This window comes from Sparus aurata, chromosome 12 (assembly GCF_900880675.1).
Source record: "Sparus aurata chromosome 12, fSpaAur1.1, whole genome shotgun sequence".
Classification (NCBI taxonomy): domain Eukaryota; kingdom Metazoa; phylum Chordata; class Actinopteri; order Spariformes; family Sparidae; genus Sparus; species Sparus aurata.
This window is the reverse complement of record NC_044198.1, coordinates 15,967,997-15,988,314: the sequence shown is the minus strand read 5'-3', so window position 1 is coordinate 15,988,314 and position 20,318 is coordinate 15,967,997. Positions and strand designations below refer to the sequence as shown.

General features: G+C 42.2%; 1 protein-coding gene across 1 annotated transcript in view; it reads right to left on the bottom strand.

Annotated features, from left to right (window-relative positions):
- Nucleotides 1-20,318, bottom strand: part of bmpr1bb (bone morphogenetic protein receptor, type IBb) — a 59,962-nt gene that overhangs the window by 1,733 nt on the left and 37,911 nt on the right. Inside the window, exons 3-12 of the mRNA XM_030436273.1 lie at nt 18,070-18,407; nt 5,536-5,695; nt 4,892-4,994; nt 4,468-4,570; nt 2,774-2,870; nt 2,535-2,679; nt 1,627-1,819; nt 1,230-1,527; nt 948-1,123; nt 716-846 (exon numbers count right to left, since the gene is read on the bottom strand). Coding sequence (XP_030292133.1) covers nt 716-846; nt 948-1,123; nt 1,230-1,527; nt 1,627-1,819; nt 2,535-2,679; nt 2,774-2,870; nt 4,468-4,570; nt 4,892-4,994; nt 5,536-5,695; nt 18,070-18,407 — 1,744 coding nt within the window. The remainder of the gene's footprint in view (nt 1-715; nt 847-947; nt 1,124-1,229; nt 1,528-1,626; nt 1,820-2,534; nt 2,680-2,773; nt 2,871-4,467; nt 4,571-4,891; nt 4,995-5,535; nt 5,696-18,069; nt 18,408-20,318) is intronic.

The window sequence follows — 20,318 nt, the reverse complement described above, 5'->3', positions numbered from 1 at the left end:
GATAAACATACCTGAAAACCAGTTAGCTTCAATACATATCCTGGACACATTTATTTGCGCCTGAAGGTGAAACACACCTGTAATAAAATAGTAATGATAGCTAGGAAGTGGTTGAACGCTAAAGGAAGTTAATGGGATTTATTAAAAACGATATTGCTTCTGTGTGTTTTTTTCTTGAAATATGTCCCTCCCTTTGTCCCACTATCCATCATCTCTTCAGTTGCTGATCAATCAGGAAGTGGAAAAAAAGCTTTCCCACCCTGGAGGAAACTAGACACTGTGTGAATATGGTCCGAGGCTACTGCTGATAAGAAATGTAGCTTTTAATTGGCTTGTTTAATTTATTTTTCAGGTATCTTGTTTGGACCTTAAATCAAACAGCCACAGTAATTGGACAAGTGAACAATAACAAGCGCGCAAGCAAGTCTCGGCCCAGATACCGTGCAGGCTACACAGGAAGTCTGGAAATATTCTCTCAAAGTCTAAATCATCGTCAGACGATAGCCTTTGGGTTTCGAGATTGCTTTCTAATAAGCCACTCACTCTGCAGGTATAAATGCCAACCAATTGGATTTTTTTCCCACAGGTGTTCTTTCTAATGGCTTATTACTGCCCTATGAAACGAGGATAAATAATTCATCAGCAACTAATAAAACCCATTAATTACAACCAACCAATCAAGTCTTTCAAGGCTATGAATTGTTAGGAGGCATACCTCATCACTGCTCCAGCGATTAGCGAACGAAGGTCTCTGTTTCTTAATGCAGACGACTTCTCTCATGTCCTCGTAGGAAGGATCAGTGGGCACCAGGTCGTAATAGGGCAGCTGGTACTCCTCCACGATGCCTTTCAGGACAGGATGTACAGAATCAGCGTCATCTTTAAGAAAACAACCTAGACATGTGTAGGTAATGTTTAATTTGTTCTTTAAGTCTTTTTTTTCTTACCTCCAGAGATGCAACGTCGGGCCATCTCCCAGACAATGAGGCCAAAGCTGTACATGTCAGCCATTATAAAAGACTGGAAGTAGCTCCTGTTCAGAGTCTCGTCCAGCACTTCAGGAGGCATGTAGCGCTTCGTGCCAACTCGTAGATTGGGAGGGATATCCACCTCATTGGTTTCACTGAGACGGGGAGGGGAAACGTAACCAGATGAAAGAAATTTCGAGGGAGAGACATTCCTAAATTCTGTTAATGTGAGTTCTCAAAAGTCCATAATGTATGCTGTACCTGTTCACTTTGACGGCAAGCCCGAGGTCCGCTATACAGCAGAAACCGTTCTTTTTCACCAAGATGTTTTTGCTCTTCAGGTCTCTGTGTGCGATGGCCGGCTTGCCCTGCATGCCGTAGATCTCGGTGTGTAGGTGGCAGAGGCCAGATATGGAGGAATAGGCCAGCTTCAGCAGAGCCTTGACGTCTAAGGTGTTGGACTTGAGGTAGTCGTATAACGATCCGTTCTCATGGTAGTCTGTGATTAGGTAGAGCTGAGTCCAAGAGCCGGTTCCTTTAATATCTGCTGCGATGAATCCTGGGATGGAAAGAAGGCACATAGAAAATAAAGGATTTGAGTAAATTTTTCAGATTAAAAAAAAAACATCATTTGCACACTTTATTTTTAAGATCTTACCCAGTATATTCTCATGTCTCATCAGGAAGGTCTGATATATTTCCGTCTCTCTGAACCAGCTCTCTTCCTCCGTGGTGAAGAAGACTTTAACAGCCACTCTCTCCCCTCTCCACTTGCCCATCCAGACCTCTCCGTATCGCCCTTTTCCGATCTGCTTCACCATCTGAATCTGCTTGGCAATGGTGCGCTGCACCTAGAGACAAAGATGCGTACGACATGTGTGTTTTATGAAGCCATTTCCTCTTTAACAACAGGATTTACAAACTTGCACAAAATTAAGCGATTTCATGAGGGAGTCTGGGGTATTCCTGTCCCTCTTCATCTTTTTTTCCCTTGCTGCTGTTGACAGTAGCTGATGTGGCTGCAGTGCAAGATGTTCTCAAATGCTGACAATTGATGTTGATGATACAAGTCATCCTGGCCAATCAAATGAATACAAGAAGTACAAATGTCGCCAAGTTTTATGCAATGACGTCATCACTCAGGCTGACCCCCTTAGCACCCCCAACTGTGACTGACTCCATGTGACCCTAAGGACAGATGATTGTAATACCATCATCACAGTCAGATCCTCATGATTTCCTTTCCTGTTGCTTTTTGCTACCAGTTGTACTGGATGGATGGATAGTTCAGTATTACTGTTTACTTTCAGTGGAATCAAACTTTATTATTGTTAACAAAATTCTTATCAAATTTGTGACTAAAAATGCAATTTCATGGCAGTTTATTCCACTCAAATCAATTGATTTCTGATCAGTCAAGTTACTTTGCATGTATTTGGCATATAGAAATAAATCTTTGTACTAAAAAAAAATCTTCATGATATAGCATGAAACAGGTTTCAGCCCCTAATTGTAAGCATTTCATTTCTAAGCAAGACTTTGAGACGTGCACAACTTTTCTCTCACCAGTAGAGGGAGTCCTGACCCAGAGCCTGACCCGATGCTGCGAGAATGCTCTATGAGGTCCTTCAGGGACTCCCCAGGCGGGATGTAGGTCTCCTCTTGCTCCAGATCAATGCTGTAGCGCGGTCGTGACTCCTGCCGCTTATATCTGCCAAAGAAAGGGTGACGCAATGTTTACTGACTGCACGCCAGGGAAGTGTGACCGTGCTGACAGATGCATGAGAGGTCCACAGGACTCTTACCTGAAGTAGCAGAAGACGAGGATGAGACCAAGGATGATACTGCAGACTATGATTGAGATGAAGAGAGCCATGTACTGGATGCTGCTGTCAACATAATCTAAAAAAAAAAAAAAAAACAGGGAAACCTATTATTATAGTTTTCATGTCATCTTTATCGATTGACCACCGCTAAATGTTAATAACCATGACCCACAGTGGATGAACACATGATGACAGTCATTTGTTCATCGTCATCTCCACTGACATCTTTCTAATTTTCGTTGGCAGGGACAAGCTACTTCTCCCCTTCCTCCCTCAAATCCCCCCTCCCCCTCACAGCGTGTGATCGATCACATCCCCTTCCTGAATCCCGCAGATCAGCTGTCACTCTGACATCGCTGCAGAAGCCCCAGAGGCCTGAAGCAGCTCTGGGGCTCTAGCCTTTCTGCCATGCTGCTGCCAATCAGCCACACACACAAACACAGACGCATGGGTACAGTGGATACATCACGGTGTGTACAGAGCCGCACACACAGTGAAAAGAGTGGACAAAGGATGCTTCATGAACAGCAACGTTTACTCCCTTTCAGTTCAGAGAGTTAAAGGACTGCTCTGGTTTGAGCCAAATCTTTGGGAATGGAAAATAAAGGCGAACAGTCAAATTACTTTTTGATGGTCCGATGTAAACATTGTTCAACTGTTTGAACAATAATTAGTTTTTCGTTTAAATCATTAAAAATAACAAAAAATATCAAGAGAATGTAACAGTTGATGTAGAGATACTTGCAGTGACATTTACTGAAGTTAGCTTGCTAAACAACTAGCCCAGCTTCATACTGACCCAAAGCTCCAATGTTAGCGGACCAACACACCCCCAGTAATCCAGGATCCCAGTAGTGGTTAGCTGCATGGCTAACTGAGCTAACTAGCTAATGGTAGCTAGCAGTTAGCAGTTATAAGAAATATGTTTCCCCTATTTGTTTTAAGAATGAATTTGACGTGATGTCAATCTTACATATTGCACCTTTAATAAAGGGATTATTAACATCCTTTCAGGTGCATTTAAAATTTTACCTGTTTCCATATCTTTGTAGTCCATCTGATTGCCTGGAAGCTTTTCTTTCTTGCCCTTTCTGACTTTGTTGCAGCAATGCTGCGTAGTGTTGTCACAACTGATGGACACAATGGCCAAAACTATGAAAAAAAATGTTTTCCTTTATTTCTCTCCAACAGACTTGAGAAATTGGTTTGTCACTGTTTGCTTGAAGGTCAAAATGAAGTGTGTGAGGCTGTGTGGAAGTGTAAGTTTGTGTGACAGAGACAGAGAGCCAGGGAGGGAAGGAGAATGTGAGTGTGTGTTGGTGTTGGTGTGTTGTGGAGTAACAGATGGACAGATATCTCGCATCCGTCCCGAGGCAAGAAACTGAAGCAGGCCCTGGGGAGAGGCTGTCCTTTTCATTAGAGGGTGAGAGAACAAGCCAAGGCTGCAGGCTCTGTTTCACCTGCCTCTCTGTCTCTCAGGGCCTCCCCCCCTCGCCCGGAGCAGCATGTGCCACTTCACTCCAGCACCACACTGTGGTTTGTAACAGTTTAAACTGTCACTACCCATCACCACCCGGCGTGGCCTGAATCTAAAAGCCACTCGCGCTTTAAAGCGGGGCAGGGTTTCAGTGTGTGGAGACCTGTGTGAACGAGTGCGTGCGTTTGCGTCTCACCTGACGTCACAAGTGGAGGGAGCGTGGGATGCAGGTCTCTGTTGCAATAGTCCTGATCGGTGCAACACTCGAGAGCCCTCCTCGAACGTGCATTCCACGTGTCCTGTCACACACAAACACATGCACGTAAGCCTCGTGCATGGATACGAAGAGTAACGAAAGATTTACGGCCGCACTTATTTCTAATGAGAACATTTTACACTATACAAAAGGGTTTTTTCCCACTGTGTGTAAAGATAGCAGGGCTGGACACGTTTGATTTAAATAGGCCTCATAAAGAGCTGCAGTGAGTCAAGCAAAAAGCTCGTAAAGTCTTAACAGCGGCTCATGAAGGAGGACACACATACACAGGCGAGCACAAGTATTCACCCGAGCAGTAATGGGCATTTAAAAAAAAAAACACACACATACACAGCTGACTTACTCTGCACTGGAACTCGGAGCCGGCGAGGCCCAAACAACCTGCCGTGAGCACCGCCAGGCCTCCCTCCTCCTCCTCCACCATGGTGAAGCAGTAACCGTCGGTCCTGCCAACACATACACACAGCATCATATGAGTAAACCAGCCTGGGGGGTCTTCAGCAACACTGTATGTTTGGGTTCAGTTTCATTTTACTGAATCTTAAGAATTTTCTTGTGGCAAATTCTTACATATTGCATCTCTAATAAAGTATTGAAACTGCTTATTGGGACTTAAAAAAAAAAAGTTCTGGAAATCTAAATAATCCAGAAGTAAAAGGCACACATTTTTGTAGACAGACAGTAAGGCCAATCTGAAAAGAGTAATCCACCACTTTAGCATTGTACAGTGTGTTTAGATTACTTTTGGGGGCTTTATTAAAATAGGACAACTACCAGAGTCAATACACAAAAGGGGGTAGAGAGAGGATTACACATGCAGCAAAGAGGTGCAAGAGTGTAGGTAAAGTAAACATTTGTGTACCAATTAGAGGTAGCTTGAATAATTACTTTGGATAATTGTTTGTGTTGTCTTTTAATAGCCTTTATACACAGCCGACGGGTTATTTTGGTGCGTGTGAACATAGCTCTGTGTGTGCTTCACCGTACATGCACGTATTGTTGACGGAGTCCTCGGGGCAGTGGTGGTAGCAGTGACACCAGAGCATGTTCTGGGCCGCGACCGGGGCCGTGCTGCTGCTCTCCTCCGCCCTCCGCTCCGACCCCCCCTTCCATCCGTTCTTCAGCAGCATGGTGTCCAACATGTTGGCTGTGCCCAAAGAGAGAGAGATAGAGAGAAACCGGACTTAAGAACCACAGCAGACCAAAACATCTGGCCCTGCCGGAGCCAGAAGCGTAAAACTTAAGTACACATACCTCAGTAAAATTAAAGATGGAATAAATCAAAGGATCCAAACACCGTGTCTACTCATTTCGAATGGGTCTTTTGAATCATGTGTATAAAAAAAAAGAAAAAAAGAAAAAAAGGATCAGAGTTCTGCCTGCCTTGGCACTGTTACCATGGCGCTGCTATCCACAGAAAGTGTGAATATGTGCTGCTGAAAGCAACCCTGCTGTTCTGGACTGGACTCAATGTACCTGCATGTAGTCTGGAACCAGAATAACACTGCACTCCAGAAAGAAGTCTTTGTGCTACGCGAGTGTGTGCATATCTGGCTATGTCTATGTATTAAGTGTGAGTATGCAGAGTGCGCATAGGGCTTTTAAAGTGTGTGTGAGTCCTAATTTAATATTAATATATACCCGTATTTGGCACAGATGCAAAATGATTATAGCCGAGTTTTATAACATCGTTAATGGTATTCCTCATGTTAATCACTTTGTAAATCTAAATTAAACCGTAGAATTTATTGTCAATTAAGATCATAATCAAGTTAAAAATCTTTAAATAAACCCGATGAATGTTAAATTACTCCATCCTGTAACATAAAAAATGTAATTGCCAGCCATCGGTGGTAAATCTTCTACCTTTAATCCCCTCTGAAAGCACTCTGAATGGTTTCCACCCCCAGAATCAGAATCTGTCTCCAAATGGCTCAGTAGAGTTGACAGACATCACTATTTTGCTGTCAAAACATCTATAACAGTGAGTTTATAGGGAGTAACTGGATATTTGGGATGATTTAGTGTTTGTCTTCTGCAAGGAGGAATAACATTTCCAGCTGGCAACAGTTACAATGAACTCCACTACCAAAACATACACAATTGAGTCGTGCCAAGAGCATTAATACAGTACAGGTGTATTCACATAAAGCAGGAGTAACATAAATATTATTGCTCCACACTTGCTCATCCTTGAAAGTGTTAACTTTCACAGCAGCCACTCGACAACGGATCATCCAAGGTCGTGCTTTGAGGAAAAATGGAATTCCATCTTTAGTTATTTTGTTGTTTAAAGGGTAACTCCGCCAATTTGACACATTAAAGTGTGTTTAGAGGTTTTTGGTGAGTAGTAGTTGAAAAAAAATGCATTGTGGGTAATGTAGGCGCCAGGTTTAGAAAAGGAAGAAGTGTGCGTGGATTAAAAAAAGTTGTTATCTCGATCACTTATTTTTAAACTCTCCATAATGACACCAACACTGTTGGATGATGGCAATAAGGACCAGTGGACTGCTTTCAAACCTGGTGCCTACATCACCCACAATGCAACCTAGCTTTTGAGTGACATCACTGGAGGCAATTTATCAGAGGACATGCAGCTTCCTCTGGAGTAACAAAAGGCTTTATACTACTACATATGTAATCCCCAAGACCTGTAAACACACTTTAATGTGTAAAATTGGTGGAGTTACCCTTTAAATGACTGTCAGCCATAGTAATGTCAAAATATTCACCTGGAACATTACTCTATCTTTCACTTAAGGAAATAAAATGAAAATAAATAAACAATCAATCGAGCCATAGGGTAAACTGAATATCAAAAATGATACCTGTCTTCACAATGTTCTTATTTTGCATGATTGCAAAGATCAGATTCAGTGTACGAAAGAGTTTATCTACCAAAGATCAACCAGCCAACTGGAATTTAGAGACATAAGCTAGTATCAAGAGAGAAAAATAATTCAGCTTCTGTTATTGTTTCATAACAACATTAATCCACTGCTACTTAGTGGTACATTAATGACAATGCTCACAGTCAATTGTCTAGACGTGTTAATTATTTGATTCAAAATGCCCTCAGTTAAATTGTTCAATTATTCATTGAGAATGATAATTGATACAATATGCAATATTTTTTTTTTTTTTTATCCTCGCTCTCGAGTAACTGAAGGTGCAGACGTTCACCAGTGGAGAGTGAAACCAGTTCAGACAGCAGCTCGTCCCTGAAGACCTCTGTGGTCGGAGAGCTGAGCGGTGTTGTGCCACACTAGATGGATGTCTTCCTCTCACTCTCCCTCTTCCCTTTTATTATAATATCTACATCATAAAACTGTTATCAAGATCTGTAAGTCACGCAGTCCATTTACGTTGAATGTTTGACCATGAAAGCCGAGACATCGAGACATCACAGGAGTGCATCCCTACATTACATCCATCCATCCATAAAATCCAAAAATAAATTGCTTGTACTGTGGATGAGTTTTATTATAGTAGGTGAAGGCAGATCTAAGCAGTGCAGCAGTCTGAAAGCCAAGCAGTTATTTTATAAAGGGGACATGAGTAATCCTCCAGAGGACTACTTGATGATGAGGCTGAGTGTGTTTATACACACTGACAGTTGTTGAAGTGGGACTGCGTGCCCTTCCGACCTAATCTGTGTTACCACGAGGATGCGGAGGCGTTCTGATCCTCCCGCAAAGTGGCCTCGGTTTGTCTACTACATCCGTCATGCTTTCAGATACATTCTGTCCACATCAGCTCTGCTGTGTTGGGAGCAGACGGAGGATGCATGCTTGAGATGTTAGATGTGCAAACATTTCTTTTTAAGTCTAAAATGGCGAGTGTGCAGGATTTTATGGGTTTTTGGGGCAGAAATTGAATAAAATATAAAATATTGATATTCATTTTTCTGTTTCCGTTACCTTCAAATTAGCCTTTTATATCTACATGGGGAACAGGTCCTGCCACTTGTATATGGTAGCCTACAATGGACAAATCTAACACTAGTTTTAAGAGAGAGAGTTTTGCATTTTTTTTGCATGAGTGAGACATGAGGTATGCTCAGTTTGTTGGGTAGCCACGTCTATATGACTGTGGCATTTAACAGAGTTGTTTGTTGATCAAGAGAGCTTGTGGAACATGTCAAATTCACCACTCGCACAAATACAACAAAGTACTTTAAAGAAACGTCTTCTCATCTTTATGGCTACAGGATATAAAGCCACAGAGATATAAACTTTTCCTTAACATTTATAATGAAAAAAGTTAAAATGAGCAAAGTTTATTCCAAGTTGTCCAAGTAAACAGACTCAAAAAGTAACAATAGATTTGGGTGTGTGATATAAAAGATCAGTATGTTATTATCATAAATCCATCTCCTAAGTCTATTGTTTCTCACACATGTTACCACATAAATGCACACTCCCCCCCCCCCCCCCCCCCCCACACACACACACACACACACACACTACACGCACACACGCACACACACACACACTACACGCACACACACATTCACTAAACAGACTTGCTGTGTCAGCTACGGGGCACCTCAAGGTCACCCCGAAATCTGATCTGCATCCCCCGCAAATTCCACAAGCTGTTCCCTCACACATAGACACACACATCAGGTGTCACAAACACACTCATATTTGAAGCAATTGTAGGTTATGTATAGAGAATAACTCCATCTGGAGAGAAAAAAGCTCATTATCATCAGCGTCTTTGTGCGCACCCACGCTGGCTTCAGCTTTCCCGAACATATCCGCAATCGTGACGACAGTTCATCAGCCCTCTTCATGACCACGTTTGTCATCTCCTCTCATTTCTGAAGGCTGCGGCTGAACATTATCACCTCGGTCTGCCACATTTCCTGCCTCTTCACTTTCAGTCAAGTTTTCCGTGGTGACAGAGGTAGCGTGACTGTGGACGGTGTATCATTCCAATGTGTGAGTAAAGGACCAAACTTAGCCTGTCATGAAATACAAAATTTGATAATCAACTGATTTTTTTTCCAAGGGTATATCCACAGCATGTTTTTGCGCCGCATTTGTGTTTGTGTGACAGTATAACAGGCTACTGGAGAAAGCAAATATAACAAACTGTGCTCTGCTGATACAGAATATGGACAAAGAGATGAGAAATGTCACATGCAAACATCTAAACCCTGTTAACAAGCAACATACTGGCCATCCCGTGACCTTGATGAAAACAAACCATGTTAAAGACATTAAAAAAATTAGAATGACACTCAGTAAAGTTACTCAGTATCCCATCAAGGCCCAACAACCCCCATTAATTCAATCAAGCCTAATCCATTACCAAATAAAACATATTCAAAACCTATAGATCCAGATTTGTATTTGGATCCACATCAAATTGTACCTGCAGCTATGTAAATACACCTAATTATTTTCACTAAGCGCCATGCATTATTCCGTGAGAATTGAACAAACATGTGGAAACATTTTGAAAATGCCGTATTTCGCAATTTTACAGTAACAGAGAAAAATGTTTTGGATCCGTCCCTTTATCTGGATCCACACCAAAACATAATGATGTCTATACTGAGTGGATATCCATTCTCCATCCAAGTTTTGTGAAAATCTGTTTGGTAGTTTTTGTGTGATCCGGCTGACAAACCAACCAGCCAACCGACAGACACAAGTGAACACATAACCTCCTTGGTGGTGGTAAAAATTGTTTACCAATTACGGCTGGCTTGTAAATGACTCTGCTGTGTTGTCACAGCTATTTATTATTCATGTTTTGACCACGAATAATCAATAGCGAAAATTTAAAATTTGACCTGTCAACTGTGATTAAACATTTTCATTGATTGCACTGACATGATATGGAACAGGTTAGAGTAAAATTATGTATAAAAATATATTTGTTACTGAAATGTCTCGTTGCAGGGGCTTTGATTTAAATGAAGAAAAACTTTTATTTACACCTCTGTGTCCGTCAACAATCATTTATATAATTTGTTAAGAAATTCAATTAAATGCATTATTGGGGTCACCTAAATTATGTGCTGGTGCACCACTTCATACTATGATGAGGATCAGGCTTTCTAAGTCTTAGCCTAAGGTATGTACCTGGGTGATCAGTTCAGTTATGGAAAAGTGTGAATTTAAGATGTTTTTGAGTCTGTGGTGAGTCAGGAGTTGGGCATTTCAGAGATCAGGCTATGTGACCATGACATATTTTGAAAATGAAAACTATAGCTACTTTGTTTCTTTCTTTTTTTATAGCTCAGTATGTGTGGGTGCAGTGTTTTGTACAGAGTAAGGGTTTATCAGAAACTGTGTCCCATGAAAACAATAACTCATTTAACTCCTGATGGATATTTACACTGTCCACGGCTGCTCCAATTTGTCCTGTGCACAAGAGATAGAGTGTGGGATGCATCCAGACAAACACTGGCAATCAATAGATATACTGTTATAATACTGGGTTTTGTTTTTCCATCAAGACATAGCTGGAAATCAATGCAAAACAGATTTAGCTCTATTACATGAGATAAGTTCACAGAAAAATGTTGACAGGGGAATTTAAATGTGCAGAAAAATGGGGGGAAAAAAATCAGCCTAAAGTGTCCAATTAACACGGTCGTTTCACGAGAGCCGACTTCACAGCACCACGGCTGTTTAATCTGCCGAACGCTCATCGCGGACTGGAGGAGGACATGAGAGAAAAGGGAGATAAGTTACTCCAGGTGGCCATGATAAATCACCTCCTTCGCAGAAGACATCTTCCCCGGTGTCTCCAGAGTGCACTCTGACCCCGAGGAGGTCACAACCAACCTGCAAAGAGGCCATACATCCTCCTCCACCCTGCCACCATCCCTCTTAACCCCCTATAGGCTTCAAAGGCCTCTGCCACACGAGACACTCACACATGTGTGCATATTGTACACACATACACACACACACACACACACACACACACACACACACACACACACACACACATATGAGAACGTGTCTGAGGAGCACATTCCTTACTTGCTCCTTCTCTGCTGCTACACCCACATCAGGCCCTGTATTTCCACCGTGAGGCTTCCAGCAACCTGTTCTGTGTTTACCGACCGTGACCAGAGAAGCCCTTTGTGAAGGAATGCGATGGTCACTTTGAGGCTCCCACCACCCTCAGCAATAATGCCACAACAAATTTATGGAGGGGGATCTGTCTGTCTGCCGTAGACCCTTCTTTACATTGTGCCCCTGACCCACAGAAAAACTAGCCTGACCTGTCAGGGATTCACACGGGCTGCACAGAGAGAAGTTTCCAGGTGGGTGTGAATACAGCAGAGAGCTGCTATATCCACAACAAAACACTGAAAGACACATACAGAGCAGACGCACAGACTTTCCCTATATTCCAATAAATGCCAAGAGACGAGAGACACAGACACAGTCTTGTATCATAAAGAAAAATGAAGTTACTGATGCCACCCTGCTCAAAAGAACTGCACAGACCAGCACCAGCACCAACACAACATATGCTGGTTATATGTTGTGTTTTGGTGCTGGTTTTAGTGCTGGTCTATGCTGGTTTTTTTCAGCAGGGCACCTTTCCAAAATCTTACATGTGGGTAAGAAAAACAGTGATAGGATCATATTTACCTAACATCTTATCTATAGTAGTTTAAATATACCACATCTATCCTAAGTGTATAATTTCTGAAGTAAGGATGGCATATACCCTGTCCTAAATTCAAAATAACTACCAACAATGGCAGCACCACTGTTGTTAGATCTGAGGCCTGTGGCGATGTCAACGAAACTCCGAAGTAACAAACCTACTGCTGGATAAGCTAACACTGTTGTAAGCTTGTTGGAGAAGCCAACACTGTTCTTAGCTTCTAGAAGCTAACACTGATTTTAGCCTGTTGGAGGAGCTAACAGTGAGATCTGAGGGTAATGGTTAGCCTCCAACAAGCTAAACATGGTGTTAGCCTGTTACAGATGCTAACACCAATGTTGGCTTGTTTACTCTAAATTTCCATCAGCAGGTCAGTAACAGGTGTATTCACAGTATGTTCTCTCAGTTGACACAATTTATTCTTATCAACTCATCAAAGCTAAAATTTCAATACCCACATTTTTCTTGTCCATTACAGCAAGCTAGCCAGCCAATGCTAAGTAAAGAGAGTTTTCTCTTTTGAAACTAAAGATAGGACAAACGCTGAGGATTTGTTTTATGTAATGAGACTTCTGAACTAAAGAACTCATTATGCAGTGTGCATTTCTCAGATAAACAGATTTCTTTGCTTAGACAAGATCCTTTCCCGATAAAAGTGAGAGCATGACCTAATTTTCTTTTACTCTTTGTGAGCCCGTGTCCTTGTGTGAAAACGTTTCTTTCCATTCCAGTCGTTGAACCCAACAACAAAAAGATGAAACATTACAATCCCATTGCATTAAATAGAATACAACAAACCGGCTTTACCACACAGCAGCCACAGAGAATGGATGCAGAGTTGGACAATCTGCTGCACACACTGATGGACATAGAACAGGTGCAGATGCTGGCATGTTCTGAAATCATGGCCTTGTACTGACTGTGTGTGTGTATGTGTGTGTGTGTGTGTGCGCACCACTCATGCGAACACAGTCAGTATCTCAATCTCGTCTTATTTATTCCCTTTGAAGTTCTAGACATACGTTTTTTTTTTTACATTGTCTCTCCACAGTTCATCCCGCTGCTCGTCTGTCTATCCATGTGGTCTGGACTTACTGGAAAAAAGCCACAAGCCACCGACTAATGCTGGGCTCCGTTACAGACGCATTGAGAGACTACAGCCCATAGCTCCACCACAAAATGTCATGTTACCCCACAATAATACCTCTGCCAAAGAAACAAAGCTTCTGTTTTTACTCAAGGTTGTCCAAGGTCTCTATACTATAATCCAGACTCAACACCAGATATACTGAAAAAGAATGAACCGATTCCACAAAATTGTTTCTGTGTTGATATAATCTTGAATTTCTGACACTGTGGTTTTTCCTGTTAATTAAAAGTACAGTTTTATAAGCATGACTTCTTTATTCAGAGACAACCCTTTTAATATAAAACTTGAGGACGTTCCTTAAATCCTCCTCGAATGAACCATACAGTAGATCTAAACTTGCAAATCTCACAAGGCAGGTATAATCATGTGTTACACATGAACAATATTACACAAACACACAGAATATGCTCCCATGCCTGACCGCTGGAGCAGCACATCTGCCTGGGGATCAAATTCTGTGTGGGGGGAACCGTATCCACATCCTGACAGGAAGCAGCACACAGAAGGCTGGAGGAGACCGGTCCTGCTGAGGACCAACTGCTGCTGTTTTGTACTTCTGGACTAGCGCACCACACTACGCCCTGACCTTATCTACACAGATGTCTTCCAAAGGGTGCAACAATAACACATACTACATAACACTTTCCCTGTATCTCCAGTTTAGAATAGAATAGTCTTTATTGTCATTGTACAGGAGAGTACAATGAAATTGAGGACTGTTTAGTTAGTTTTCATACATTTAGTTTAACCTTACGTTTTTGTCAACAGCGTGAGGCACACTAGCCAATTCTATGTGGACCCCGAAAAGGCCCCATCTCCTTTCAATGTCATGCAAGCGGCAAACTTTAAAGTTCAGTATCTTATAACCTGTCTTCACCTGCTGTCCAGAATTCAAAATAACTACCAAAAAAGGCAGCACCACTGTTATTAGCCCCGAGGCCTATAACGATGTCGATATATATATATATATATATATATATATATATATATATATATATATATATATATATATATATATATATATATATATATATATATATATATATATATATACATATATATATATATAACTGAATCACATTCCTCACATGCTGGATTTACAACCCTGCAGAACCAAAATCACCTACATCTTCCACTGTCATCATTATTCGTACTTATCAGTACTTATTATCCTCCCTACCACTGTTTATTTCGTGTCCCAGTTCGATGGGAGCTTTCACGAAAATTGTCTTAAAGCAGAACCATCATACTTTTTTTCCTTTTTCTTCCTCCCTCCAGTGTTTTATAGAGGTTTGTGTGCATGCAAAAGGTCTAACAAGGTCAAAATCCACACTGACAGAAGCTCTTCCCTCGCACAGACAACACTGCTCCTGAAGTGTCAGGCGTCAGTCATTCCATGACTTTGTGAGATCATGCGGTGACACCTCGTTACCATGTCATACATTTGCACAATTTAATGCTTAGCAGCTCTTTTGGCACATAAGCATAGCTGCTCCGTTGTTATTAGCGGTGCTGGCTCAGCCGTGTGTGAGCTGACCAATCAGAGCAGAGCAGAGCAGATTGGACATTCAGGAGCTAAAACAGAGCGTTTCAGACAGGGGGCGAATACAGTGCTGCAGCACTAGACAATATGAGGAAACTGATGTGTTTTTCGAGCACTAACCTGCTCTAGTAGTAACTCAAAATAAAATAATTAACCTGAAAAAGAGCATGATATGTCTCCTTTAATGTCTGGATAGTTGTATGTTTAAAAAATATTCAATTGCCTATGTCTTCCTGTAATGTTATATTGCACCAATAATAAAAATTGCATTCCAGTATTTTCCACTAAGTTCTCAATTAATCCAAACCCTTACCCACTCCTAAATCCAACTAGAATTTGTTATGAAACTAAAAGCTTCTCAATAGATTTCATGAAATTTAGTTTTAAAATCAATCACATTAAAAAAGCAGAGCAACATAAAACGATACCCCCTCTGAAGGCTCCTACAGAGACACACACTCCTACAGAGACACACTGACATTTTCAGATATTTGAAGAGCGCTGTGAATGAAAACACTACACATCGAACTCCCCAGAGAGCCCTGTTGATTAGACACGGCTGTCAAAAAGACCAGAAGATAGCTTTGGTGGTGCCAAGTAAACTCGTGATGTACTAATGTGTGTGAGTGTTTCTCCTTTACTGGAAGCAGTCATGTTAGCATCTTAGGCCAAGACACATTACGTTTTTATGTTCGATCAGTGGTGTAGGGTTATAAACATGAGACAGAGCACAACCTAAATGTGGACAGAGGAAATTATCCAAAACTGATATGATATTAAACAATTTAACCATCATGAAAAGGCATTATCGTTATATTACTGCTCTGAATTCCTTATATTTTCACTGCTGTGCCACCGGAAGAACTAGGCTGGGGCTCATCTACTCTCTGTGAACCTCACCAGCCTATAGAAACAGGTGGCAAATTGACCGTGCTGCTTAGATTTATGGGCAACCTCCCACATGTTTTACTCATTTGGGAGACCTTTAAAAGATCAGATCACAGAGGAAGCAGAAAAAGCAACTGGTGGCTCAAGTATTTGTGAAAGAAAAAGGGGACAGAAGGAGTAAAGAAAGAGCTTTGAAATCTTTCCAAGAGGGCTCACAGCTTAATTTTCACCTCTGTTTGTCGGTCCGGAAATGAGCAGAAACTTTGCCTCCTGTCAGTTTATATCCAGACTGTTTACGCTTCTCTCCAGAGATGATTCCGTCTGAATTTCACTCACATCTTCACACATCCTTGCCTTGAGGCTGCTGACCCTCAAAACTCCCTCGACTAATATTGGATGAGAAGTTAACACACTTAGCTCCGTCTGCACAGATAAGAATGAAAGGAAACTCTCTGAAGACACATTCATCAGCAGCTGAGGTATTTGCAGACCAACTGTAAAAGTTACAGCTAGCTCTGAACCACTCGGTCAAGTATGGGACTTTTACAGCTGGTCTTTATTTTTGACACACGTCGAGTAAAGCGTCTCTTTGTAGCAGGATTCAAACCAAAACTTCTTTGTGCGCCAAGCTGAAGTTGATGATATATCTGTATCCGTATACTGACTTTATAATCACATCCCTTGACACGAACACCCAAATCTATGTCAAAAGTATGACACAGTCCGAGGGGCTATGGCAGAATGAGAGGAGTATGGAAAAGTGGTTAAATGAACGAGATCCATCATCTATCACGTCTGAGAAATCCAACATTTTTCAGATCACCTCTATCGCAATATATACAAACACTGTGCTTGTGTGTTGCGTGTGTGTGTGTGCACCCAGATGCTGGCTTTACAGCCTGACACCCAACTGTGCTCTTAATATGTATTTGACAACAGTATTGCAGAAAGCTTGTCTACTTGAATCAATAGAAGTGGGGCTGCAAATAATTATTCTTTTCATTACTGATTAATCAGTGGATTCATTTGGCCAGGGACAACAGATGACAAAAAGCCTCTTGGCTAATTCTTGCATCTAACCTAATGTTTATAAATATGCACATCGAGAAATAAACGTAATAAAATTAAAATAAACGGATGGTCTATAAAAGTGCTTTAAAAATTGTGAAAAATGTCAAAGATGACACCTTGAAATGGATTGTTACGACCAACCAACAGTTGAAATGTTTTTAGTTCACTATAGTATAATGCAAAGAAATGACTGTGAGATACAATGTGATGGATTGATTCTCCATTTCAGCTATATTAAAAAGCCCTCATTGTTACATTTTAAGATCACAAAAGCAAAATGACTGATTGACTTAAAGGCGCACTATGTAACTTAATCAGCCTATCCTCGTGTAGGCTGACTGTGAAAACAGCTTATTATGACCCATTCTGGCATTTGTTACAAGGTTGTTTTTCTTCCCACCACACCATAGCTCAAAAACAGGCCTGATTAGCTCTGAATTTAACAAATGCAACTTAAAAACATGGCTTTAAAGTGGGCCTATATCTAAAGCTCCGCCAAACTGCTATTCCACATATCAAGAGCCCCGTATCTCTCGTGCATAAACTGGAGCTCTGTCAAAAAAGTTGCGTAGTCTAACTTCTGAGTTTTTATTGCATTCGTTACAAAACAGAAAAGCCCAAGCTGCACCTATACAAATGCTCGAACAATGTCTCCCTCCTCTCTGATCACAAACAGAACAAATGCACAAGTGTCATCTTCTTGAGGCTGGGAGCTTGTCGACCCCTCCCCGCCTGTCACAACCTTACGGGGGCACCGTGACACTGCTGGCATTCATCGTAAAAAGACAACTGGCTGTCCATCTTCAAACAATTCAAAACACGAACCGGAGGGGGGCTGAGGGTGAAGGGGTTGGAGGGGTGGAGGGTTGGAGTGGTTGGAGGGTTGGGGGGTGGGTGAGAAGAGGGGGGGCAGATAAATGCACTCCCATTTCTCATGGTAGCCCCCGTGGAGATCGTAATAGCTTTTCACTCATCATAAATACCCCACAGGTTAAAAAAAATAGACGGATAACCTGCAGCCTTGCAATACATGGCATGAAATGTGTGAGAAACATTTAAAAAATAAAGTGCATTCAGCCATCTCTGAAAAGGAGAATATGCACAAATTTAAAATCAAATACCACCTGTCAGTCAAAGTTCAGCCAAAAACACAACAAACTAAAATAAACTACATTAAGGCCTCAGCCTCATCAGTCTTCCCAATGACTCCCTATGTACTCACCATGAGAGCCGCGGCTCAGTGATGCCAGTCCGGTCAGCAGGAGAACAGCCTGCCAGGCCCACTCCTGGGGCAGCCACAGCACCATCATCCCGCCAGCACCGGCCCCAGTCGCCCACCCGCCTCCTCCAAATCCCTGAGGTGCTGCCACAACGAACGTGCCCGTGCAAAGAGGCCGAGGTGCGAGTCTGTGTTTTATATCCTCCAGTGAGAAGAGTCCAGTCCCCTCTGTTACAAGTGCGTCTCTGTGAGCGACTGCCACTCTGCCTCTCTGCGCTCTCAGGAACTTCCCACAGCACACAGCCGCCCCGCAGCCTCCAGCTCTACTCCACACAGACAGCCTGGGAGACACAGACACAGAGAGGGAAGAGGGGGGGAGAGAGAGGGGGGGAGGAGGGTGTTACTTAGTTGCTCTCTTACTGTGCTATTTGTCCAGCCCTTTCTGTGACCGGTTCACTACAGAGGGAACAGCTGAGTTCATATCTGAACCCACGTACAACCTCTCTCTCTGCTCAAACGTTACAGATTCTCACATCAGAGAGAAGAGCAGTATCGAGGCGGGCAAACCAGGGTGTGAACCATGATTGTGAGCTGGCCGCGGCTGAATGAGGTGTGAAAAGCCAGCGGCGAAAAAGCATTATGGCTTACTGCCACAGGCACACAAGCACGCAGCATGCCAACAGGGCCACAGAAACTGCAGTCTGACCCGAGGCACGTAAACTCACAGAAGGACATGTACATATGCGTCGGCAAAACCACCTGGTATCGAATCCTGCAACGCAGAGCTGCGAATTGTTTGATGCACCGAAGCGAGAAACCAGAACTAAACTGGAATTTGTGGTTGGATTGAACGGGTCAGCGTGGGTTACCGACTTGGCTCAGCAGCACTGTTCCCAACCTCAGCTTCATGCGCGCTCAGCTTTCGTGTGCACAAGAAAACTGCAGAGTTGCTACAGCACTTTCGGCCACACATACAATATGCTCTCCTCAGCTGCAAAGATGTCCAGATTAGGCTGTCATATCAAAGGCGCACTGTGTAAGAATTGTCCCCTGATGAAGCCGCACCCCAAACAAACAGGGCGTATCACCAGAGTAAACGCTAACAGCTGCTACCTGTAGCTGCCACAAGCTAGTTAGCTCAGTTAGCAGTGCAGATAGCGGACCTATTACCTGGTAGCTGACTGTGCCCGGAGAGGGAGGTCAGGCATGAGCAAGCACACACCTCCGAAAGCCTGCTTTGTAGGATGGGCCAGGGCTAGCTGGTTAGCATGCTAACTTCTGTGAATATCCCCGCAACACAAAACACAGACACCTTTGACACAACAACAGTGCTGTTATTTATTCATATTACTTTGACAACTTTGTTTACATTTTGAATGTTGCAAAAAAAAAAAGCACATACTGCACCTTTAATTAATTATTTTACTGAAACGTTAGTGCTCTGTCAGATGTTACCAGTTACTCTCCGCACGTCTGCTTGTGTCTGGTTCTCGAGCATTTTATTTATTGCTATAAAGAATTTGATTCCCCTTTTTTTCCGTAATAACACACCACGTCAAACTAATAAAACAAACAAAAAAAGGAGGGAAAGTGGAAAAAAACTTTTAGAATCAGGTTCAACAATACAATTCAACTTTTAAATGGATTTAAATTTCCACATTTAAAGGTCTGCATTCACCAAAAACGATGAAGTAAGGCTGCAGCTAACGACAACCCCTTCTTAACAAGTCCAAAATACTTAAAATAAAAGTCCCTGGATTTACTCTAATCCCGCCTGAAGGTCAGTTTTTTTTTTTTTTTTTTCCTTAAACTACGAAACCAGAGAGAAAAAAAAAAAACTCTAAACAACCCCGAAGAACTACAGCTGCAGGCACAGGTGTTGTGTGAATGGCAACGACCGGGGGCATTAATCTGTAACCAAGAGTCTGGCATTAAAGTTCAGGCGCGGGGCTGAATCGAGTCGGGTTCCTCATGTGAGTCCGTGTGTGAAAAAGGGGTGAAAACACAAACACTTGTAGAGCTTCGGGGATCAGGCCATCACACGTCAGGTGATTAGAGGTGATTAGAGCTCACACCTCCAGGCACTGCCACAACTTTGCAACTTCACCCTAATCCAGTGCATACGGACACATAGGCAAACATGCAATCCAACAGGAGAGAAGAAAAAAAAAATGATAACAATAGGGACACATTCCGCTGGTTTAAGAGTTATGTGGGTTACAAGTTAAGAGGATTAAGTGCAGCTATTAGAC